The sequence below is a fragment of the Poeciliopsis prolifica genome, unplaced genomic scaffold, assembly GCF_027474105.1.
Source record: "Poeciliopsis prolifica strain line A6 unplaced genomic scaffold, Auburn_PproV2 SCAFFOLD080, whole genome shotgun sequence".
NCBI lineage: Eukaryota > Metazoa > Chordata > Actinopteri > Cyprinodontiformes > Poeciliidae > Poeciliopsis > Poeciliopsis prolifica.
In genome coordinates, this window is record NW_026562455.1 from 959442 (window position 1) to 980625 (window position 21184).

The 21184-nt window shown below is 41.0% G+C and overlaps 1 protein-coding gene across 10 annotated transcripts in view; it reads right to left on the bottom strand.

Annotated features, from left to right (window-relative positions):
• epb41a (erythrocyte membrane protein band 4.1a) overlaps positions 1–21184 on the bottom strand; it is a 64244-nt gene that overhangs the window by 7466 nt on the left and 35594 nt on the right. For 9 of the 10 annotated variants that reach the window (XM_055021973.1, XM_055021967.1, XM_055021964.1 and 6 more), the window contains 4 exons: positions 20250–20420; positions 11311–11439; positions 4014–4115; positions 2265–2345 (listed from right to left, as the gene is read on the bottom strand). In XM_055021973.1, coding sequence (XP_054877948.1) covers positions 2265–2345; positions 4014–4115; positions 11311–11439; positions 20250–20420 — 483 coding nt within the window. The remainder of the gene's footprint in view (positions 1–2264; positions 2346–4013; positions 4116–11310; positions 11440–20249; positions 20421–21184) is intronic. The other variant, XM_055021971.1, reaches the window with a different exon arrangement.

Consider the following 21184-nt stretch of genomic DNA (forward strand, 5'->3'; position numbering starts at 1 on the left):
CACGACTCCCAGGTTTCGGGCTGATCGCTAGTTTTTAGTTGTAATAACTGAAGCTGTGCATTGACTCTAGATCTATAGCTCTAGATCTATAGCTCTAGATCGTTCCTCTTTAGGTCCAAAAATAATGACTTCAGTTTTGTTTCTGTTCAGCTGGAGAAAGTTTTGGCACATCCACACATTTATCTGTTCTAAGCATTTATTCAGTGATTGGATGGGGTCAAAGGTCATCTGGTGACATCGTAATGTAGAGTTGAGTTTCATCTGCATAGTTATGGTAGCTAATATTATTTCCTGTTATAACTTGAGCTAGTGGGAGAATATAAATATTGAATAAGAGGGGTCCTAGGATTGAACCTTGGGGTACCCCACATGTGACCTTTGACCTCTTTGATGAGAAGTTTCCAATTGAATCAAAGAAATTCCTGTTCTTCAAGTAAGATTCAAACCAGTCGAGCACTGAACCGGAGAGTCCAACCCAACTTGTTGTGGATCTTCGGAGGGCTGGATGGTGTTCCTTCAGCCTTTCCCGCCAGGGGGCCGTAAATTATTCTGCAGTTTCCTTTACACCGACAACTACAAACAGGCCAATATGTTGGTCTAAGGAGACATGAGTATTGTTTATGTCGCTGTTAATTTTCTACATTACCGAAGCTACTAAGTTATCTATTATTGAGTTTGCAATTTAATATTGGATTGAGCTGATTCTAAGTTGATGGAAGAAGATTAATTAGTATGAGGTACACTCTCTGCTATTGGTGAAGGCGGACACTTTTTTCTCTGTTCCCTTCTTCCTTCCTTTCTTCCCCAATGTTTCTTGTTCTGTTTTCGTGCTGCTTTTTTTTAGCTTTTCTTTGCACATCCTCCTCCTTTAATCTACACATTAAAGATCTGGTTAACTGGTCTCTCATTAATGCAATTAATCAAACTTTCTCAACAGGAAGACTGGGCACAGGAGAGCCCACTTGTCCTGCTGGGATTCATCCTGGATTTATTTGGAGTCATGATAATTAGATTTCTCCTGTTTGGAGCTTGTGGATACCTGGTATACGCACAAATTTGTGATGGACTGAGTTGAACTAGTGAGCACCCAGACTGACGTGCTGTGAGACAGAGGCACAAGTTGGATGCAATTCTTTTGTAGGCAAACTTTGCAAGAACTCACTAGCAGGATACAATCGATCTTGGAGAAGTTGCTAGTTTTCGGCCCGATGGGAATGACCACGCTAATTTGGATGATTGGAAATAAGAGATGTACCGTTTGAGACCTTGGGGTGGAGAGAAATTTTAAGTTTGCCCGTTCTACAGAGAAATTGTTTATTCTGAATCTGGCTCCCTGTGTCTGCCACCCTGGAGTTTATTTATTTATGCTATCTGGCCACAAGGAAGGAAGGGATGCAACACACAATTTAGCTGACAATGAACATTAATAAGGGGCACTGGCTCATATTGGGAGGAACACTACATTTATTTTCAGGACTCATGCGTTTAAAACCTTTTGGGACAAAAAAAAACCCTCCTGAAAAATTGCTGACTTGGTAGACGAGCACAGAGCACCGAGGTAGGCAAGAGAAGTTCATCGGGAGGGCGATGTAAGGGGATGGACCTGCTGGGTCGGGCGAGGAACCCATTGTAACGGCGTGCAATTCTAGTCGAATTTATTTTCTCTAGGATTATTGTCAGGTTTTTTTTTTTCCAGAGTCTGAGTGGCTTTTGTGTTATTTTGTCTCCTCTTTGGTTTTGATGCTTTCTCCCTGCCACAGCTTTTTGTTGTTTTCCTTGTTTTGTTTGTGGCAGACCAACTGCGATGTGTGTTACCACCACAATCAATGAGCTGGAGTATGGAGAGGACACAGAGCTGTGACAAATTTCTTCTTATTAGTTCATTTGGTTCTTTGACAGTTTTTACCCCTGCCTCTGTATTTAAGCTCCTGATTTCCACTCAATTACTGGTCTCACTGATCCTGCTCCATATCCTGTTTGGCCCTCTATGTGATCCATAGAGGGCCAAGACATGTAGATTTCACTTATTTAAAATTTAGTCTTTGGAAGTATGTATTTTAGGGGTTTCTGTACCTTGGCTTTGCGAAACAAAACAAGCATTCATCTTTAAAGATGAGTGTAATTAGCTAATTATTTAGATTGCATATATAGAACCTAATCTGTTGTAATTGTGAGCTAATAAACATTCTTAGCACTTTCTGAAACTATCAAGTCAACTCTGTTCTATATTTTCAAACTACAATCTGTTCTTTCATGATTTTTACCTTGTCATGATCAATTGCTGTGTCTCCAGTGATGACAATTCTCTTCTCAATTCGAGTCTCAGAAATTCCTCCTTTCACCGTCTACAACAGATAATTTACACAGACTGAAACACATATACTTTTACAGGCATTCATCGTTATTGTGTCTCTATATTGTCTCTGAAGATATAAAAATTTAGTCACTGGTCATAATGAAGATATGTAACTTTTTCAGCAGGAGCATAATACTTTTGTGAGGTATTTTAAAGAATTTGTAGATTTGCATGAAAATAGCTAGCAGCAAAAAATGCTTAAACATGCTTTGTGTTCCTTTTACTCAAGTAAATTCAAGAAAAGGTTGGTAATAGAGTTATGCCAACTAAGATTTAGAAATTTATAGACTTGTATCAGTCTACTGCATTAGACTGCAACCTGTGTATATAGGTTCAATAATTCATTGGCCTTTTTTATGTTTAATAAAACCATTTTCCCCACTTTTAAATGTTATGAAAAATTATGGTTTTGCTTTTCCATTTTTTGACTAAAACAAAACTGATCACTCATGAAGAAAGCCAGATTTATAAAGTTTCTGTTGATGTGCATTATCCATTTATATTTACATAAAAAATGGGTATAAACATTTTGTTATATAAGAAAAGCCATACTTTATTTGGAAATAAAAGAGACTTCATCTCAATGTCAAGCAGACATGTGGAGGAAATGTAAATGAATCTGAATCAGCTTTCTAAATATTTTAATTGTGCTTATAAACAGAATAAATCATACAGTGCTTTTTCCACATTTTCTTTATCCACTGGTGAATTTAAATAAGTCCACTGTGCAACCTGTAATTAAAAGTAATATTTTTTGTATATATATTTTAAAGAAAGTTTGTCTAAAGATTTCATTTGCAGAATAAACGAAATTTGTTAATGCTCTGACTTTTGAGTGCAACAGCACAGATACAAACATTGTAGCTGATGATCTTATATATATGTTTCAGCATTCAACATTTATTGTGTTCCATAGAGGGACAACTTTGGTTGTCTTCCAGTACATGTAGAAGATTTGCACTGCAAAAGGAATGGAGATGGGATATTCCCCCAAAGCAAAATGGGCTTTTTCAGATTAATGGTATGACAAACTTTATTTGGTTCATCTCATCTTGGTGCAAAATAAGCTTGGAGGCTGTAGGGCTATCAAAACACCTGTGGTTATTATATTGTATTTATTGTTCAAAGGAAAACAAACTCAGAGTTATGCAATTATAAATTTGGTTAAATTACTTTAGCAGATCATACAGTGGGCCCAAAAAGTAAAGTTGGTTTGGTGAGCTTAATGTTTTTAAACATTCAATGTGACTAAGGCCAAAAGTTGAAGAAATATGTAACAGTATTTTATAATTTTCCATCAGAACTTTCAAATAAACAACCACATTCAAATGTAATTTTGTCACAATAAATAAATACTTTTAGGGTCTGAGTTGTAATAGAAATCCATTTTTATAACTGCTCTCAATTAAATTTTTTGTGTTGTATGTAAGAAACATTTTCTAGTCGAGAATGCAGGCTGCACTATTCTGAACCTCATTTGTTTGATGAATGGCTTTTTAAAAAAAATCTCTAAAGCATTTTTTTTTTTTAGAAATCTATATCTATCAAGCTGAGCTAAACTAGAAAAAATAAATAAATCAAAGTTCTCATTAAGTCACCCAGAACATGTTTTAGTGAATTCTGTTGACGTTATTGCCTGTTAATGATATGCACAGACCTTAGTGATCTGGGTTGTGGTGGTGGTGCTGATAGTCTCAGAGGTGATAGTCTGGGCACTCAGCAGCACTCCTGAATCCTTCTCTGCTAGGGTTTCCACAGGCTGTCGGAGAAATGTACAGTTAATAATCATTAACTGTTCAGGACCATCATACTGATCTCATTTGTGACTAATTTGAATGTTGACCTCAGACATTTCTGGTGTTGTTTTGAAAAGTTAGTTTTGTTTAAAGGCATCACTTACTGTGGATTAACTAAAATTTTGATGGAAACACTATTTTATTAGTAACAATAATATATTAGTTTGCCCTGCGACAGACTGGCGACCTGTCCAGGTGACCCCGCCTCTCGTCCAGAATGTTAGCTGGAGAGACAGCAGCACCGCCTGACCCCACTAGGGACAAAGGTGGAAGAAAATGGATGGAATATGTTAGTTTAACTTCTAATTTGGACTATAGCTAAACTGATTTATGAATTAAACTTATGTCTACTGTTAACATGCAGCTATTTATACAAAATGAATACAATTTTACACTAATTTTCCAAGAATCCTGTGCAAAACAAGTAAAATAAATTTCTAACTAAATGAAATATTATTAGAGACCTTAAGACAAATTGTGACCATTTCTGCAGAGAAACCTTGCACACAAAATGTAACTATTTGTTTTTACACAGCTACGGTTTATTTACCACAGTGTTTTCTAACCCTGGTCCTGAAGCCAAACTGTCCTGCATGTTTAATATTTTTCCCTGCTTTAATGCACTTGTTTCAGCTGATTGCAGTTCAGCTATACCCGTTAATCTACTATCACCAAATGAAATTAGTTTGGCTGAAGCAAGGCCCACCTGAAACATGAAGGATCATTGTTGGGGAAAAAGAGTAAGGAGACACTTTAATTCATTTTCAGGGTGGTCCTGTCTCCAACTTGTTGACGTGACCTTTGACTATGCAGTGATAAGAACGTGATAAGAATCAGGGCACTACTTAGTAGGGAAAAGTCAAGGTCCTTCTAAGGATTCTGCTTAAGGCCTTTGTTCCCTAAGCAAGTTGCTTTTCACTTAGTATCAACCATATCTTTCTATTTTACCTTAATTTGGCAATATTTTATATTCATTTATTATTTTAAAGTCTTCATTTTCATACACTTTTGCAAAAAAAAAAAAAATAAAATAAAGAGTAGACAATGAATTTCCGTATTCTAATAAAACCTTCAATCATTTTTTTCAGTTTTTCTTGATGAGCTTGGTTGAATGTCTCTTTCTTGTTCCAAATTCCTGTAAGGAGGCCAGGGTCTTTTTCCACCAGAGGGAGCCAGGAAGCTGCTGTGGAGGTTGGACCTGCTGAGTGAACTCACACACCTGCTAATCAACTAGGCTCATCAGGCTGAGGACAAAAGGAGCTAGTTGTCAGTCCTTCAGAACTTCAGTGGTTAACCTACACGACACTCTGAGCCCTCTGATGTCCCAGTGATACTGTGTTCCTTGTGCTACTTTTGATATCTCCTTGATTTACCTCTTTGTTTTCCCCTTAAAAAAATTCCACTGGTGATTTCTTGGATTCTTCTCCTCCAGTCTTTGTGGTTGCTCCTTGTGATCTCAAAATTCCAGGAAAAAACCTGTGGTTCACGTGCCACGACTGGCAATGTTCCACTGTAACTTGTCCATACTCCAAGGTCTCCATCATTCTGCATCTTCCTTCTGGTCCTACACAAGATATCCCTTGCTTCAGCAGTTCAGCTCTAAGATCCTCCACATAGGTTCAGTTCAAGTCTCTTTCCATCTCCCCCTCGTGAACTTATCATTATGAGTAAGATAATTATTTTTCGTCTACATTCTACCCCGTTGTACTCACCATTTTCCCACTCTGTTCCAGTGTTCCCATTCCTGTTTATTGTTAGTTTATAAGTTTATTGTCATTCAATAAACTTTATTCATCTTTTTATCTGCCACCTGAGAGTGTTCTGTATATGGGCCAAAAGTTTGCCTAAAACCATGAGATAACAATGGGGCCAGGTTGATCCAGCAGACTCTCAGGATTGTGCTCTCTATGATACCATCTGAAGATCCCTTTGCAAACAATAAGATACCACAAATCAACATCAGTTCAACTCTAACAGAAACTCCAACCACAGCGACCTTCTCCACAGCCATCAGAAACCTTCAACTTTGTGCCAGTTCCTCACATGGTTCTTGCTGTCCTCCTCATCCTTCCATGACATCAGCTAACCCTAACCCTACGCAGGACAAATATCTGTAGGTTTCCATTATAATGCTCACTAGTTTTCAATCAATCACCTTAAAGTTTCCCTCATGATGATATGAATATTTCCTAAAAATGATCACTTCTCATTGGCAAAGCTTTAAAATGGCCAGAGCCCGTTTTCAGGGCCAGACCAATTTTGGCTGTTCATTTAAGGATTTTTTTGTTGGAATTCAAACACCTATTTAGTCAAGAGTCTGACTACACGACCCTACCTAGAAATTTGTGGACATTAAGACAAAAACAACAAACTAACAAACTTTGCTATTGAGTTGAGAATTAAAGCTTCAGCCTCAGGTTGGGTTTTGGCTGCATTAATGAGTGGATTTTTCACGTTCTTCTGAATGACTTTCTAAAAGACGATCGAGCTCCCTTGGATGAACCAAGCACCTTGGACTGAGCTCACTACCAATCCATTTAGATAACCGGCTTTGTGACCAAAACAGAGAGAAATCCAAATGACATGTCTCCAGATTTGTTTCCTTACCTGTTAGATCTAGTCATCATTGCCAGATTTCTCCCCACATTTCTTAGAACAATCCAGAAACTATACAGATAGACTCTGAGAACTTTTGTAGTAAGTTTGGCAATATAACTTTTAACTGTGTTTATTAAAAAATTATAAAATAGTTTTGTGCCTAGGCTGCAGGTTAATAGGCAAATGTATGATCATGTTTGTCAGGTAATATTAAGATAGATATTATTGAACATTCATTGATGTGTTCTTATTAATTTAACTAAGTGGAACCATGCATACGGTTTTGTTTGTTCTTAGACCTACAACCAGTACATGAATATTTTTCAAATATTTTTTCATCATCTTCCTCACTCTTATTGTTGTGTTTTTCAGCTGCTGCTCTGCAGTTGACCCAAAGCTGACTGACAAGGACTACAGGAAGACTGGAGGAAGGCATCAAGGATCCAAAGTGACATCAAACTTGGATTACCCCAACTCATACTGTTTCCCTGGTTCATAGAGTACCAGACTTAACCTCATGGATGCTGTTCTTCCATGAACAATAGAATTTTGTTCTGTCAGCCAAAAATGAGTCAAATATGTCTCCATTTCTATGCTTGTTTTAATAAATTGTAATATTAATGCCATGTTGCAAATTCTAAGTTTGTGTACACAACTTTTTGGAAATATGTTAATGTCAGAAAATTTTGAACTACATAATGCCCATCGTCTGCCAACACAATTGTGTGTTTAACACCAGTAAGGAAACTTTTAATGGTATGTTATGATATAGACCAGAAATGCCCAAAGTTGGTCCTCGAGGGCCAGCATCCTGCATGTTTCAGTTCTCTCCCTGTTGGCAATAAAAACCTTTTCAGCATGTCAATGTTCCTCTTAGACCTTCTAATGAGCCATTATTTGATCCAGGTGGCAAATGATGAAACAGAGATAGAACTAAAACATGCAGGACGCATGTTTTTTGGACACCACTGATGTAGAGCTATCAGACCAAAAATGGACATGAATCAGTATTGATCCTTTAACTTTGATTCAATACAAAATCAACACAAATGTGCATGCAGATCCACTTTCAGATGATGGCTGACTCAACATTGATATTGTGTCAGTTATGGTTGAAACCCTAATGTTGATTCAACATGCAAGTCACCGACCACTTTCAAAATCATTTCAATGTCAGGCTTCAACGTGGATTCAGTGTTTCTGTCTAACTATATTTTAACATTGATTCACTCATACTTTTCTGTCTGTGTCTACTCTAATATCAAATTGGGTTAAAGACCCAAACAGCCTTTAACCCAATACTGTTTGGGTTACAGCATAGATAGATAGTGGTCAGACTGCATCTTGTTGTGATGGAGTCTGACCACAGGTCACTGTTTTTGATTCCTGCATACCTCCCCTGACGAAATCTGCGCGTACCATTGTAAGAACCATCACAATCTGGCCTGACGACGCCTAGCTGCTGTCATGTTCCGGGGTTTTCTTTCAGCTCCTTGTGGAGTTTTCGTGTATGCATTGGTTTTGTTTCCACCACTAGAGGGAGCCTATTCCATTCGGTCGGAGGGCGAGGATGACGTCATCCCACACCTGAGGCGAATTGAGCTCATCAGCGAGACGTTCAAGAGAGGCAGACTGCCAGTCCTTCGGCGCCTGAGTGTTAGCCAGTCATGGTGCTTCCTCCTGGCCTCTCGTTGTCCGAGCCCCCAGACTCACTTCATCCGTGAACCATCCAGCTCCTCCAAGATTCCCACGACTGGCAGTCGTACTGTTTCTCTACCGCCGCCGCTCTTAGCCTACCTGTCCGCCCTCCGACGTGCTCCCGTTTCTTCCTGGATTTCAGCCAGCCAACATCACCGCGACCTGGAACCACTGAGAACTGTAAACCCCGGACATTTCAGTACTCCCTCACCTCGCTAACCCAGCGGTCCTCAAGTAAGACTTATTCCCTCACTCGCACGCAATATTTCACTAGAACCTGAACTCACCATCTACTCTGCCCCTCCAGTGAACCGCTTGTTTCCTGTTGTTGCCTTTCTCCCTGGACCGACCTGAGCCTTCAGTGCTCTGCAGCAGTGTTTTCAATAAACTTCACCTTTTTTTGTACCACAGTTTCCCCTGAGTGGTGTTCTGCATTTGGGCTAACTATTCACTCCCATTATGACAGCTGCATCTGCTGGGTTGTTTTGAAAGTACAAACTGGGACATTTTTAAACACTGAAGGACTGGAATTAACTGAGTGTTTTGTGTTGCATAAGACCTGCACTGAAAATATCACTGTGAACAAACATATCTGGGTCTTCCCCAACTATAAGGTATGGATGATCCAGGAAATCCAGCAGCTGCTAAAAGAAAAGAACATCATGTGAGGACAAGACCCTCCACAGCTTGGAAATCTTAAGAGCAGTCACTAAGGCTAAAAAGGACTTTGAGAGGAGGACAGAGGAGAACCTGGACAACAACAGCAGGCAGGTTTGGGTGGGAATCCACCACATCACCAACTACAGGACCAGTCAGTTGAAGGTGACATCTCACTGAAGTGGTTCAGGAAAAGATGAACCATTTCTTTGCTCATTTCAAGGCTGGGCTTTCAGTAGCACCTGTTCCGAATGTGAGGTGCGACGCTTGTTGTAGACTGCCATCCCCAGAAAGGCAACAGGACCTGAGGGTGTTTCTGAACCTGTGCTCCGCTCAACTGCAGAGTAGCTGGCTGGGGTCTTAACTAAGATCTTTTATCTATCCCTTATCTCAAGCAAAAGTCCCATCCTGTCTGAAATCTTCACCAAAGTTCCCAAGAGTAAAAAAATCACCTGTCACTTGCATGAACGACTAGTGGCTATCTCCGCATTGGTTATGAAATGTTTTGAAAGATTGGTTTAGAGTCATATCTTGTTGTTCATATTCCTCTCACCTTTGATGCACACTTGTTTGTATGCCTACTCATTGGTGTCTGTCTACAGAAACAAGTTTGCAGAGCTAACAGGTAAACTGAAGATACTGTTGCCACTGTCCTCCATATTGTCTTGTCCTGCAGCACCGGGAGAGATATGCAGGCATTGTCTTCATTGTTCATTGATTTCAGCTCTGTATTCAAAATCATCTTTCCTGACAGACTGGTGTGCAAACTGGGAGCCAAGGAAATACTCCTTTCCACCTGTTGCTGGATTAAAGACTTCCTGACAGATTTCACACAAAGAGCTAGAGTGGCACCCCAAAACTCCTCAGTTATCAGCATCAGCACTGGCTCTCCCCAGGGCTGTGTCTTAGGCCATCTGCTCTTTATGCTGTGCACACATAATTATGTTTCAGTCCATCAAAGAAGCACCTTTGTTCTATTTTCAGGGGACGCAACTGTAGTTTCATCTCATGGGGAGATGAGTCTGCATACAGTAATGAGGTGGAGCGACTAACAGAGTGGTGCACAGATAACAACTTGACCTTAAACACAGCCAAGACCAAGGAGCTGATAGTGGATTTTAGAAGTAAAGCAGACATTCTATCACTAAACATCTGCAAGGACTGGGTGAAGAGAGTGTAAAACTTCCATTTCTTACAATTTTACATCATGTATAATCTGGCCTGGATGGGATAAACACAGCAGAACTGATGAATAAATTATGATAGATTATTTCTTCAGAAAAAAAAAATAGAAAAATTGTTGGTTTCATTCTATTGGTGCTCTATTTATTGAAAGCATCATCTTCTATTGTGTCTGTGTGTGATTCTCCAGGTGCACAGCAGCACGAAGGAAAACACCCAGAAGATCATCAGCTGTGCTCTGCTTTCTCTAAAAAAACTCCACAAGTTTGCCTCAGCAAAGTCAGGAACATTTCTAAAGACTCCTTCCACCCTGGGCATAATTAGCTCCAATTGCTGCCAAAATGGCTATATTTACCAGAGCATTAAAGCAAGGACAAACAGGCTGAGGAACAGTTTACACCCAGTAGCCATCAGGGCACTAAATGCCACCTTGTATTACATCTAATGCCTTTATTCTGTTCATTTAATTTTATTACCTGTTTTTATAATGACACCAAAGAAAACATGCACTTTTATTTAGACATTTGTCTTTGAAGTCTACATAGATTTTAGAATTCACCAACAGTGTTGGTGAATTCTAGTCTGGGTTTAAGACTTGGCTAATGATTGTGAAAACAAAGTCTGATTTAATTATCAATATGACAAAAAAAAAATGAAAGCTGGGGATGTTTTATTCATGGATAATTTAATTTATGAGTTTCCCTCTTAGATTTTAGACATAGAGAAAGAACAGTAACTTTTATGACATTACTGAATTTGACTTTATGGTTTAACTACATGGGTGTCATATCCAACAGTCACAATTTACTTTAAACAGTGAGTGCAGTGTGTCCTGAAACATTCACAGAACAAAATCTTAAAATTTGCTCATCTCTAAATACCAACATTATAGTGCACTATTGTTCAATATTTTGTTAGAATTTTTAGAAACAACTATACACTACATATAACAAGTAATAGATTCAAGATAAATACTTTCTAAAATATCTATTGAATCTGTGGAGTTTGCTTAATTTCTCTTACCTGTGCTGATTCATATGTGATGGTTTTTGTCTCAGTGTGAACTAAAGGAATGTCCTTGTAGGTCACAGTTCCTCTTAGAGAGTTGGTAACATCTGAGATGGTGACTGTTTGGGCCCTTAGAACTGGAGACTGCAGGAATGAGAAAAACACCAGAAAAAAACAAGGCTTAAAGAATTCACAGTTATTTAACATCTGTATACATTAGTGTATGTTATGATCAAATAACAAGGGTAATTATTGGTCCATAGCTTTAGTCAGTGTGTTATCCAACGTTCTGCAGAGTATTATATAAGGCAGAACATTTTTCCTTACTATGGATAATCAGTTTTGTTAAAAATAAAAAAATGCCTCCGGCTGACCCCAAGAACATGAGCAGTATTTTACAACGACTTCAGTCTACAGAAATGAAGATTAAACTGCTGGAGGTGAACTCTGAGATCAACGCTGCCTGTGGAAATGAAACAACTCTTCCTCAAATCAACGGAGAGGTCGTGCGCCTCGGAACGCTCTGGGTGCCAAGCCGAAACGGGAGTCTCGCACTGTGGATCCGATGAGACGGTCATCAGGGATAACCCCACACTTGCACGAATCAGCGTGGCCGGCTCTGAGCCGAAACCCACCTTCAACTTCAACACCTGCTCCGCCAAAGAAAGACAAACAAGCAGCTGCAACCAAAACGTCTCCACCGACCCTGCTGACCCCGCTTCCAGGGACAAAGCAACCAGCAAGAGCCTCAAAACATTCTGACTCTGTGGGAATCCCACTGAAAAACAGATTTTCTGCACTCCAGCCTGAGCCTCTGAGTGAAACTTCGCCTTCAAACATCAACAGTGAGGCAAGACCAACACATCCATCCCCCAAAGCTCCAAAGGACAAAGCGACCACCAGGAAAACAAAAGGCATCCCAAAAGTGCTTATTGTTGGAGATGAGTCAGTAAAGGGAATCAGTGATGTTTGTAATCCCAAGAAAACAAGAGTGATGCATTTTCCTGGTGACACTGTATCTGATTTAACCAACAAACTGCTCTCTCTAACCACTGATCAGCCAGATACCGAGACTTTAGTTGTGCATGTTGGAGCCAACGATCTGGCAAAGCAAAAGTCTGAGATTCTGAAAAAGGACTTTAATATTCTTCTGGACACTATGGGGAAATTAAAAATGAAGTTATTTCTCAGTGGTCCATTCCATCACCTAAATGGGGAGACGAAAAACACTCCAGGCTGCTCACGATCAGGCTGGCTGATTAAAAGCTGCTCTACCAGCTCAGTGACCTTCATGATAACCTGTGGATCTATTGGCAGCGCTTTCTCCTTTTTGGAAGAGGAGGACGCAATCTTAATAAACATGGGATAAAGCTACTCACTGCAAACCTTTTTTATTTTATCAACAAGGACAGCAACAGGATCATCGCGTCAGAAGAACAGGCTCAAGGATGTCTGACTAGGATGGAGCGCTCCCCGGATCAGGAGCACAATATTCCAAACCAAGCTGATTGTTGTGTTCTGTGTTTTTCCGTGTGTTTATTTGAGTTTTATGTGTCCTGTGTCTCCTCGTTGTCCTGTCTTCCCCTTGATTGCTCCCAGGTGTGTCTTGTTTCCTTGATTACCCTCAGTGTATTTAATCCCACCTGTGTCCTTTGTTCCTCGTCAGATCGTTGTCATTACTTGTCGTTGTTTTATCGTGCTGTCCGCCTGTTTGACCAGTTGCTACCGGTGTGAGCCCTGGCTTCTGCTCAGCCATGCTGCCTGGCTGCAGACTTATTGTTCACTGTGTGTTCTGGACATTTATCTTCATTAAACCACCTTTTTTTCATCTATCTGTGTCTCCGAGCTTCCGCCTCACCACCTCCACACCACCCACCTCATGACACTGATAAATCGACTGAAGAAAGAGCGACTGCTTCGCTTCCTCCTTCCCCCCTCCTTCTCTGCTCCTCCAATCATTCAGAGGATTCAATAGATACCAATGAAGAAACGTCTTCCGGACCAGGCGTTCTTAAATTTACAGATGGAATGAATCAACAGGTTCGCCTCGCCACGTCTCTCCTTAGCACTCACGAAGCAGACCTCACTTCATTTAAGCCACCTGCCCCTGACTTTCCAGAGGATCCATCACTCTGCGTTTCTGAGGTCTGAAACTGGGGTCCAAATATTATCTTTACACCCATCTTCCTCCAGAATGCGTCTGGCTCACCAGCACCACAAAACAGGACATTACCTGTCCAGATCACTAAAATAAAACTTACAAAAACAGAAATACAAAATAAGACGTCCTGAAGTCAAATGTCAGACCTATCCCCTGCCTAAAGGAACATTAATCTCAGGAACCATCATGACTTTAATATTGACTGTGTGTTGGATGGATGACAATACTGAATCATATGTAGTAATTGAATTAGCATCCCAGAATTACAATTTTTTTAAGTGAGAATATATTTAAGAATATCATAAATTGTAACAAAATCTTTTTTTTTTTTTTTTACCTCTTGAATATCTAGGTATTGAGGTAAAAGGCCATAAATGAACTTTGACATTAACTTTAAACAAAATTCCAACATATGTAGAAAACCTCTTACTGGTTTTAATTAACTTAAATATTAAACAATTATAATCAATACATATGAAATATAAAAGTTCATCAGTGACTTCAACATTCGTATTGTCAACCTCCAAGACAGAGGGGCAAGAAAGCTGTGATATTCTTGTTAATTTTGGTCTAATTAAACATATTAACCAAGCATACCAACAATCGAGGTCACACACTGGACCCAATTATCAGCAAGGGTGTGAATATTTTCAATGTTGCCCTGTGGGATCATTTTGTTGTTATCTTTGAAAGCAGACACAGCATTGAAAAAGCAGAAAACGTTCTTTCACAGACAACAAAGCAGAAACATTTAATCAAATCTACTCTACTTCTCCACCCTTAAGTTGTAATGATGTAGATGAGTTGGTAGATAGTTTTCATTCTAAACTTTCAGATATAATTGACTTCACTGATCCCACTAAAGTGAAGGTTGTGTCTGGTAGGAACAAGGAGAAATGCACAAACTGTGAGATCTCCAAGACAACTTCGCTATATGGCTGTATGTAAATGGCATAAAACTCAGCTTCACGTTTTTAATAAAATCTATGAAGAAAGACTGTGTAGCTATCACTCAACACTAAAACATGCAAGGTTCTTTGCAGAAATCAAAAACAAAAGTACCGTATTTTCCGCACTATAGGGCGCACCGCATTATAAGGCGCACCTTCAATGAATGACATATTTTAAAACTTTTTCCATATATAGGGCGCACCGCTTTATAAGGCGCTACCTTATACATCCATTAGACAGTGCTGCGCTAAAGGGAATGTCAACAAAACAGTCAGATAGGTCAGTCAAACTTTATTGTGAATAAACAACTGTTTTATTATTTTCTCCGAGGTAAAGTATTAATATTTTTGTGACACAGTTTATCTTTTAACAACAGTAAGGTATAACATATAGTGCAACATTTATATTATATAGTGGAGTGGAACGTTTCCTCCATTCAGTAAACACGTAAAAAACATTCTGATGCTGTTACGGTAAATTAAACATTTGTGCAATCACAATATAGTAACACACGTAATAGTGCAAAGCAATAACAATAACAATAATAACTCAAATAATAACTCTAAAGCAATAGCATAATAGGCTATCTCAATGTTGTTCACGTTAATGCCCATATTAACAATATGACCAACCTTGTTCAACTGTAAACACACACACACACAAAAAAACATGTGAAACTCACGTTATCAGTTCATTCCTCATCTACGAATCCCTCGAATTCTTCTTCGGTGTCGGAATTGAACAGCTGGGCTAATGCGGCATCCAACACGCCCGGCTCCATCTCATCGAAGTCGTCATTCACCGAGTCAGTGTCTCTGTTGTTGTCTGTCAGTTCAGTGACAATTCCTGCCTTCTTGAAAGCTCGGACCACAGTTGAGTCTGATATATCAGCCCAGGCATTTACGATCCACTGGCAGATAGTGGCGTATGTCGTCCGGCGCTGTCTCCCCGTCTTGGTGAACGTGTGTTCGCCTTCTGTCATCCACTGAGCTTTGAAAGCTCTGTTGATGCCAACATCTAGCGGCTGGAGTTCTTTTGTCAATCCACCCGGAATGACGGCGAGCACTGAATTAGTGCGCTTCACTTGCTTTTTGACGTTATCAGTGATATGTGAGCGCATGGAGTCGTAGATCAATAGGGACGGAGCTGTGTGAAAAAAGCCACCCGGTCTCTTCACATAAATGTCTCTCAACCATTCACTCATCTTTTCTTCATCCATCCATCCCTTTGAGTTAGCTTTGATGACGACGCCGGCTGGAAAGTTTTCTTTTGGCAAAGTCTTCCTCCTGAAAATAACCATGGGTGGAAGTTTCTGGCCATCAGCCTGGCAGGCGAGAACTACAGTGAAGGATGATTTCTCATTCCCTGTGGTGCGAACATTCACCTTACGTGCTCCAGTTTTATCCACAGTGCGGTTCACAGGAATATCAAAAGTAAGTGGAACCTCGTCCACATTGATGATATGCTCTGGCCGGATCTTTTTTTTCAGTAATCTTGTTTCTGCAGTATGTGCGGAAATTGGCCAGCTTTTCTTGGTAGTCAGCTGGCAGTTGCTGGGAAGAGATTACGTCTTTTCATAAACCGAAAACACCAAGAAGGACCGCCTCTAAATTCATTGATGTTAAGTTCGCGTGCTAGCGTTGTTGCCTTCAATCGAATAGTGATTGTACTGACACTTCTACTTGCTGCTCTCTGCTCAACAACCCACTGTTCAAGTTTGTCCTCTAACTGTGGCCATCTCGCTTTGTTCCCGCGGAAACTCTGTTTCGTCTTCTTTACTTGGCGCAGCTCATCCTCTTGCTTCCTCCACTTCCGCACCATTGATTCGTTAATGTTGAACTCTCTCGCTGCTGCTCTATTTCCGTGTTCTACTGCGTGACTGATCGCCCTGAGTTTAAACTCTGCGTTGTAAGCATGTCTCTTAATAGGAGCCATTTCAGGGTCTTTACAAAAACACACAAATGGAAATGAAACGCCGTTTAATATAGCTATCCCAGTATGCACCGCGCTCTACTTCTTCATCGGGGAAAATGAAGTCTTCTTACCGTAGTTGCCAGACCTGTTGAGCTCAATATTGATCCATATATAATGCGCACCGGATTATAAGACGCATGATCAGCTTTTGAAAAAATTTAAGGCTTTTATGTGCGCCTTATAGTGCGGAAAATACGGTATTATAGTTGCTTGAACCTCGTTAATGTTTGCTACAGTTGACAGGCTCACAAACCCTTCTGTGATGTTACCACCTAAAATTCAATCTAATCCAACCTGCAACAAATTTGCCAGCTTTTTTTTAAGAGAAAATACACAAAATCAGAAGTTTAATTTGCACATCCACATTAATTCAGTACCAATGTTATACCCAAATCTAACAAATACTGGAAAAATTACCCAATTTCAACTAGTTAATTATAAAACCCTAGAAGAAATTATAGCTCAATTAAGCTCAAGTTCCTGCTGTCTCCACACATTTCTTCAAGAAAGTCCTGAATATTATTGGAAATTATCTGATCCAAATAGTAAATTCATCGTGTTCATCAGGTTCTCTACCCCAGCTTTAAAAACTGCAGTTAACAAATCACTGATAAAAAAACAACAGTCTGGACAAATTACAACTTCAAAATTACAGGTCAATCTGAAACCTCCAATTCGTCAGCAAAATTATTGAAAAAAACAGTTTTAATACTACTAGAATTCTGACATGAGCTTGTCTGCTTATTCAGGTGGGCCAACAGGAGTCTCACCAGGACCTTTAAGATGAGAAATTTGAGGGCAATACGACTATACTTATTATAATTCAGTTGTGGGTTTTCTTTGGTACTAGAACAAGGCAGACTGTCTTCCACAACAAGGGAACTGTCAGGTTCTGTGTTTTTCTGTGTTTAATTCTGAGTTTCTGTGTCCTGAGTTCTCCTCGTTGTCCTGTCTTCCCCTTGATTGTTCCCAGGTGTGTCTTGTTCTCCTGATTACCCTCAGTGTATTTAGTCCCTCCTGTGTCCTCTGTTCCTCGTCGGGTCCTTGTCGTTGTCGTACTTTTGTCAGATTGTCGCTCGTTTGTTTTGTGCCGCCCTTAAGACCAGTTGCTACCGGTGTGAGCCCTGGCTTCCGCTCAGTCGTGCTGCCTGGCCGCGGACTCCGTTTATTGACTGTGTTTTTGTGGACTATTTTGTTATTAAATTACAACAACCGTTTACTTACCTGGGTCTCCAGCGTGCTGCCTCACCACCGCCACCACACCACTTCATGACAGAAGGACCCGACCAGAAATACGGTGAGGCTCGCTGAATCAGATCATGGACCCAGAGGGTTTAGAGGAGCTACTCCGTACTATCCGCGAGTATGAGGAGGCAAAGAGTACGTCCACGTTCGCCCTGAAACGGCCAGGGTTCGCGATACGCCTGGGCTTGCTGCTGGACTATTGGGTTCCTCGTCTCCCGCACCCCGCGCTGGTGGAGCTACAGCGGGAGGCAGAGGAGATACGCCGGACAGCCTTTGCTGCCTGGGATGCTAAACCTCTGCCTCCCAGGCCAGACATCCGCTCCGCCAGCCCAGCCCCAGCTCCAGCCTCTGCCCCTCGTGCCGCTCCGCCGGACCCCGCTCCAGCTGCCGCTCCTGCTCCGCCGGACCCCTCTCCGGCTGCCGCTCCTGCTCCGCCGGACCCCTCTCCGGCTGCCGCTCCTGCTCCGCCGGACCCCGCTCCGGCTGCCGCTCCTGCTCCGCCGGACCCCGCTCCGGCTGCCGCTCCTGCTTCGCCGGACCCCGCTCCGGCTTCGGCTGCTGCTCCGCCGGACCCCGCTCCGGCTTCGGCTGCTGCTCCGCCGGACCCCGCTCCGGCTTCGGCTGCTGCTCCGCCGGACCCCGCTCCGGCTTCGGCTCCTGCTCCGCCGGACCGCGCTCCGGCTTCGGCTCCTGCTCCGCCGGACCGCGCTCCGGCTTCGGCTCCTGCTCCGCCGGACCCTGCTCCGCCGGACCCCGCTCCGGCTTCGGCTCCTGCTCCGCCGGATTCCGCTCCGGCCTCCGTGGACTCTGCTCCTTGTGCTCCTCCCGAGTCCCCCAGTGCTCCTCCCGAGTCCCCCAGTGCTCCTTGGCGCCGAGGACGCCCTCCGGACCTCCCCTGTGGGGTCTGCCGCGGGCGCCGAGGACGTCCACCGGACCCCCCTCGACGCCTCTGCCCTCTTTCTGTTTAGTTTTGGACTCTTGGCCCCTCCTTGTGTTTCCGCCCACCTTTTGTGGGTAGCTTTTTGTTTTCTGGACTCTGGCCCTCCTTCCGTCGCCCCTCCGCCCACCCTGGTTTTTGGGTTTTGGATTTTGTTTTTGGGCGTCTGGTAGCCGCCTTTTAAGGGGGGGTACTGTCAGGTTCTGTGTTTTTCTGTGTTTAATTCTGAGTTTCTGTGTCCTGAGTTCTCCTCGTTGTCCTGTCTTCCCCTTGATTGTTCCCAGGTGTGTCTTGTTCTCCTGATTACCCTCAGTGTATTTAGTCCCTCCTGTGTCCTTTGTTCCTCTTCGGGTCCTTGTCGTTGTCGTACTTTTGTCAGATTGTCACTTGTTTGTTTTGTGCCGCCCTTAAGACCAGTTGCTACCGGTGTGAGCCCTGGCTTCCGCTCAGCCGTGCTGCCTGGCCGCGGACTCTGTATTTTTGTGGACTTATTTTCATTAAATAATTTGTTATTCACCATATCTGGGTCTCCAGCGCCTGCCTCACCACCTCCACCACCACACTTCATGACAGGAACTTTCACTTGGGTCTGTCATGAGAACAGATCAAAATGCAGACAGGAGCTGGAATCATGGATCATGTTTCAGTTTTAATCTAAAATGATGAAGAAAACTTATAAAAATATCAGAGAGCAAGGACAGAAACAAAATAATCCAACATGAAAAACCAACAAGGAAAACCAGGAGTAAACAAGATAACTGGAAGTAACAGGAGTGGACAAGAGAACCCGGCAAGGAGTGTCTGATAATGAAGTGCTTAAGTACTGGAAGATTGAATGCTGAACAAAAAACCTGGGGTGATTAGCTACCAGATTGCAGCTGTGAGGGGAGAGAATAGAATGCAGACTGAGGAAAGGGAGAAATAAAGTGGGACACTGGGTGAGGGACAGTACACAGGGACTATAAAATAAATCTAGCTCTAAAAGAATACGTAGACTAAAGCAACATAAACTAGAGTAACTAAGAATAACTAGAAGTAAGAAATATACATAACACACTAAAAAGTACTAAACTGATGTAACAGAGAAACAAAACTCATTTTAATCAAAGAAAAGACAATGGAAAACAGCACATATAAATCAAAACTCCAAAACACTTAAACAACCAGGGAACCAAACAGGGTCAAGCTAGGTTTGAAGAGATGTTGTAGACTCTGACAGAGCTTTTCTGTCAGATAATTTAATGATAAAAAGTTTATCATTGATAATTTAATGATTTAGTTAATTGTTTGATGGTAAATGTTATCATTTAATAATGTTAATAATAACTTTATGATACATTTAATTAATTAATGGGAGATTTACATATATATCTATATATATGTCTATTATGTATGTATGTATGTATGTATGTATGTATGTATATTTATTTATTTAACTGCGTCATTTCATTTTACCCTGATAAAAATGCGCATTTACTAAACATTTGATGTCCTTTTGGAGGAGGGGTTCTTGTTGGTGGGGAAACTCCATAAGTAAAAGTTGGGGAAATACTGAATTCCATACTCTTTTATGCTTGCTTCAAAAAACAAAAGGATTTGTATATTTGTACAAAATAAAGCAACTGAATGAACACCAACTGTGAATGGTGATTTTACAAATATGCTGATAATTTCCTCAGGACTCACCACTGGTTGCAGCTGCCCATTGAGGCTCACTGAGCGAAGAGGCGAGTTGGTAGATAGGCGTTTGTCCCACTCACTCGGTCGAGGTTCTGGTACTGACTCCATAAAACTTCTCTTGAGCTCACTGATACTAGTGTGGTGACGCATGATCTCAGTTTGGGTCTTATCAAGGTCCTTCAAGAATGAAAAAGTTACATTAATATATTGACAAAGCAAAAGGTCAAAAAAGATTATCACAGATGTTGACCAAAACGAGCCAGAAAAAAAATACTGAAAAGACAGGAGCATGGTGAACTCACATTGCACAGTATGAGTGAAAGGACAGGTAAAATGGATTAAGTGCATAATGATTTTTCTGTAATCATAAAGGTGAGTGAAAACAATGTCAATGCCACATTGTAGAGTATTTTTACTCTACAACAGTGCAGTAGAGTAAAATTACTCTACTGATAGAGTAGTTTACTTTACTTAAAAGTAAGTTAAATTACTTTTTCTAAGTTATGTCCATAAACATATAATGCTTATTTCTCAAAAAAAAAAAAAAAACCTCAGAAAGCTTCACAGTACCAGGTACGCAAACATATTAAGACAAAATAATTTTGAAAAGAATCTGCCAACTATTCTGAGAGAAACATCAGTCAAGAAACACAACAGACAGTCCCTGTTTCAAATTTTCTGGTGTCATTAATTTTTTAATATTGTACTTACAAAATACGGTGTTCTTACAGAAATCTATTTGACTACTCACATTCCCTTTTTTATATCTATCTCTGGATGTTGTAAGGTTGTGTTGGATGACGCAACTCTGCAAACTTGCATGGACATTGGTGGCAGTTCCCCAATGGTGGTGGTCCCCTTATTCAAAAAAAAGGGGCTGGATGTCCACAGAGTGTGCTCCAACTGAGGTGTTACACTCTTAAGCCTCCCTGACAAAGTGT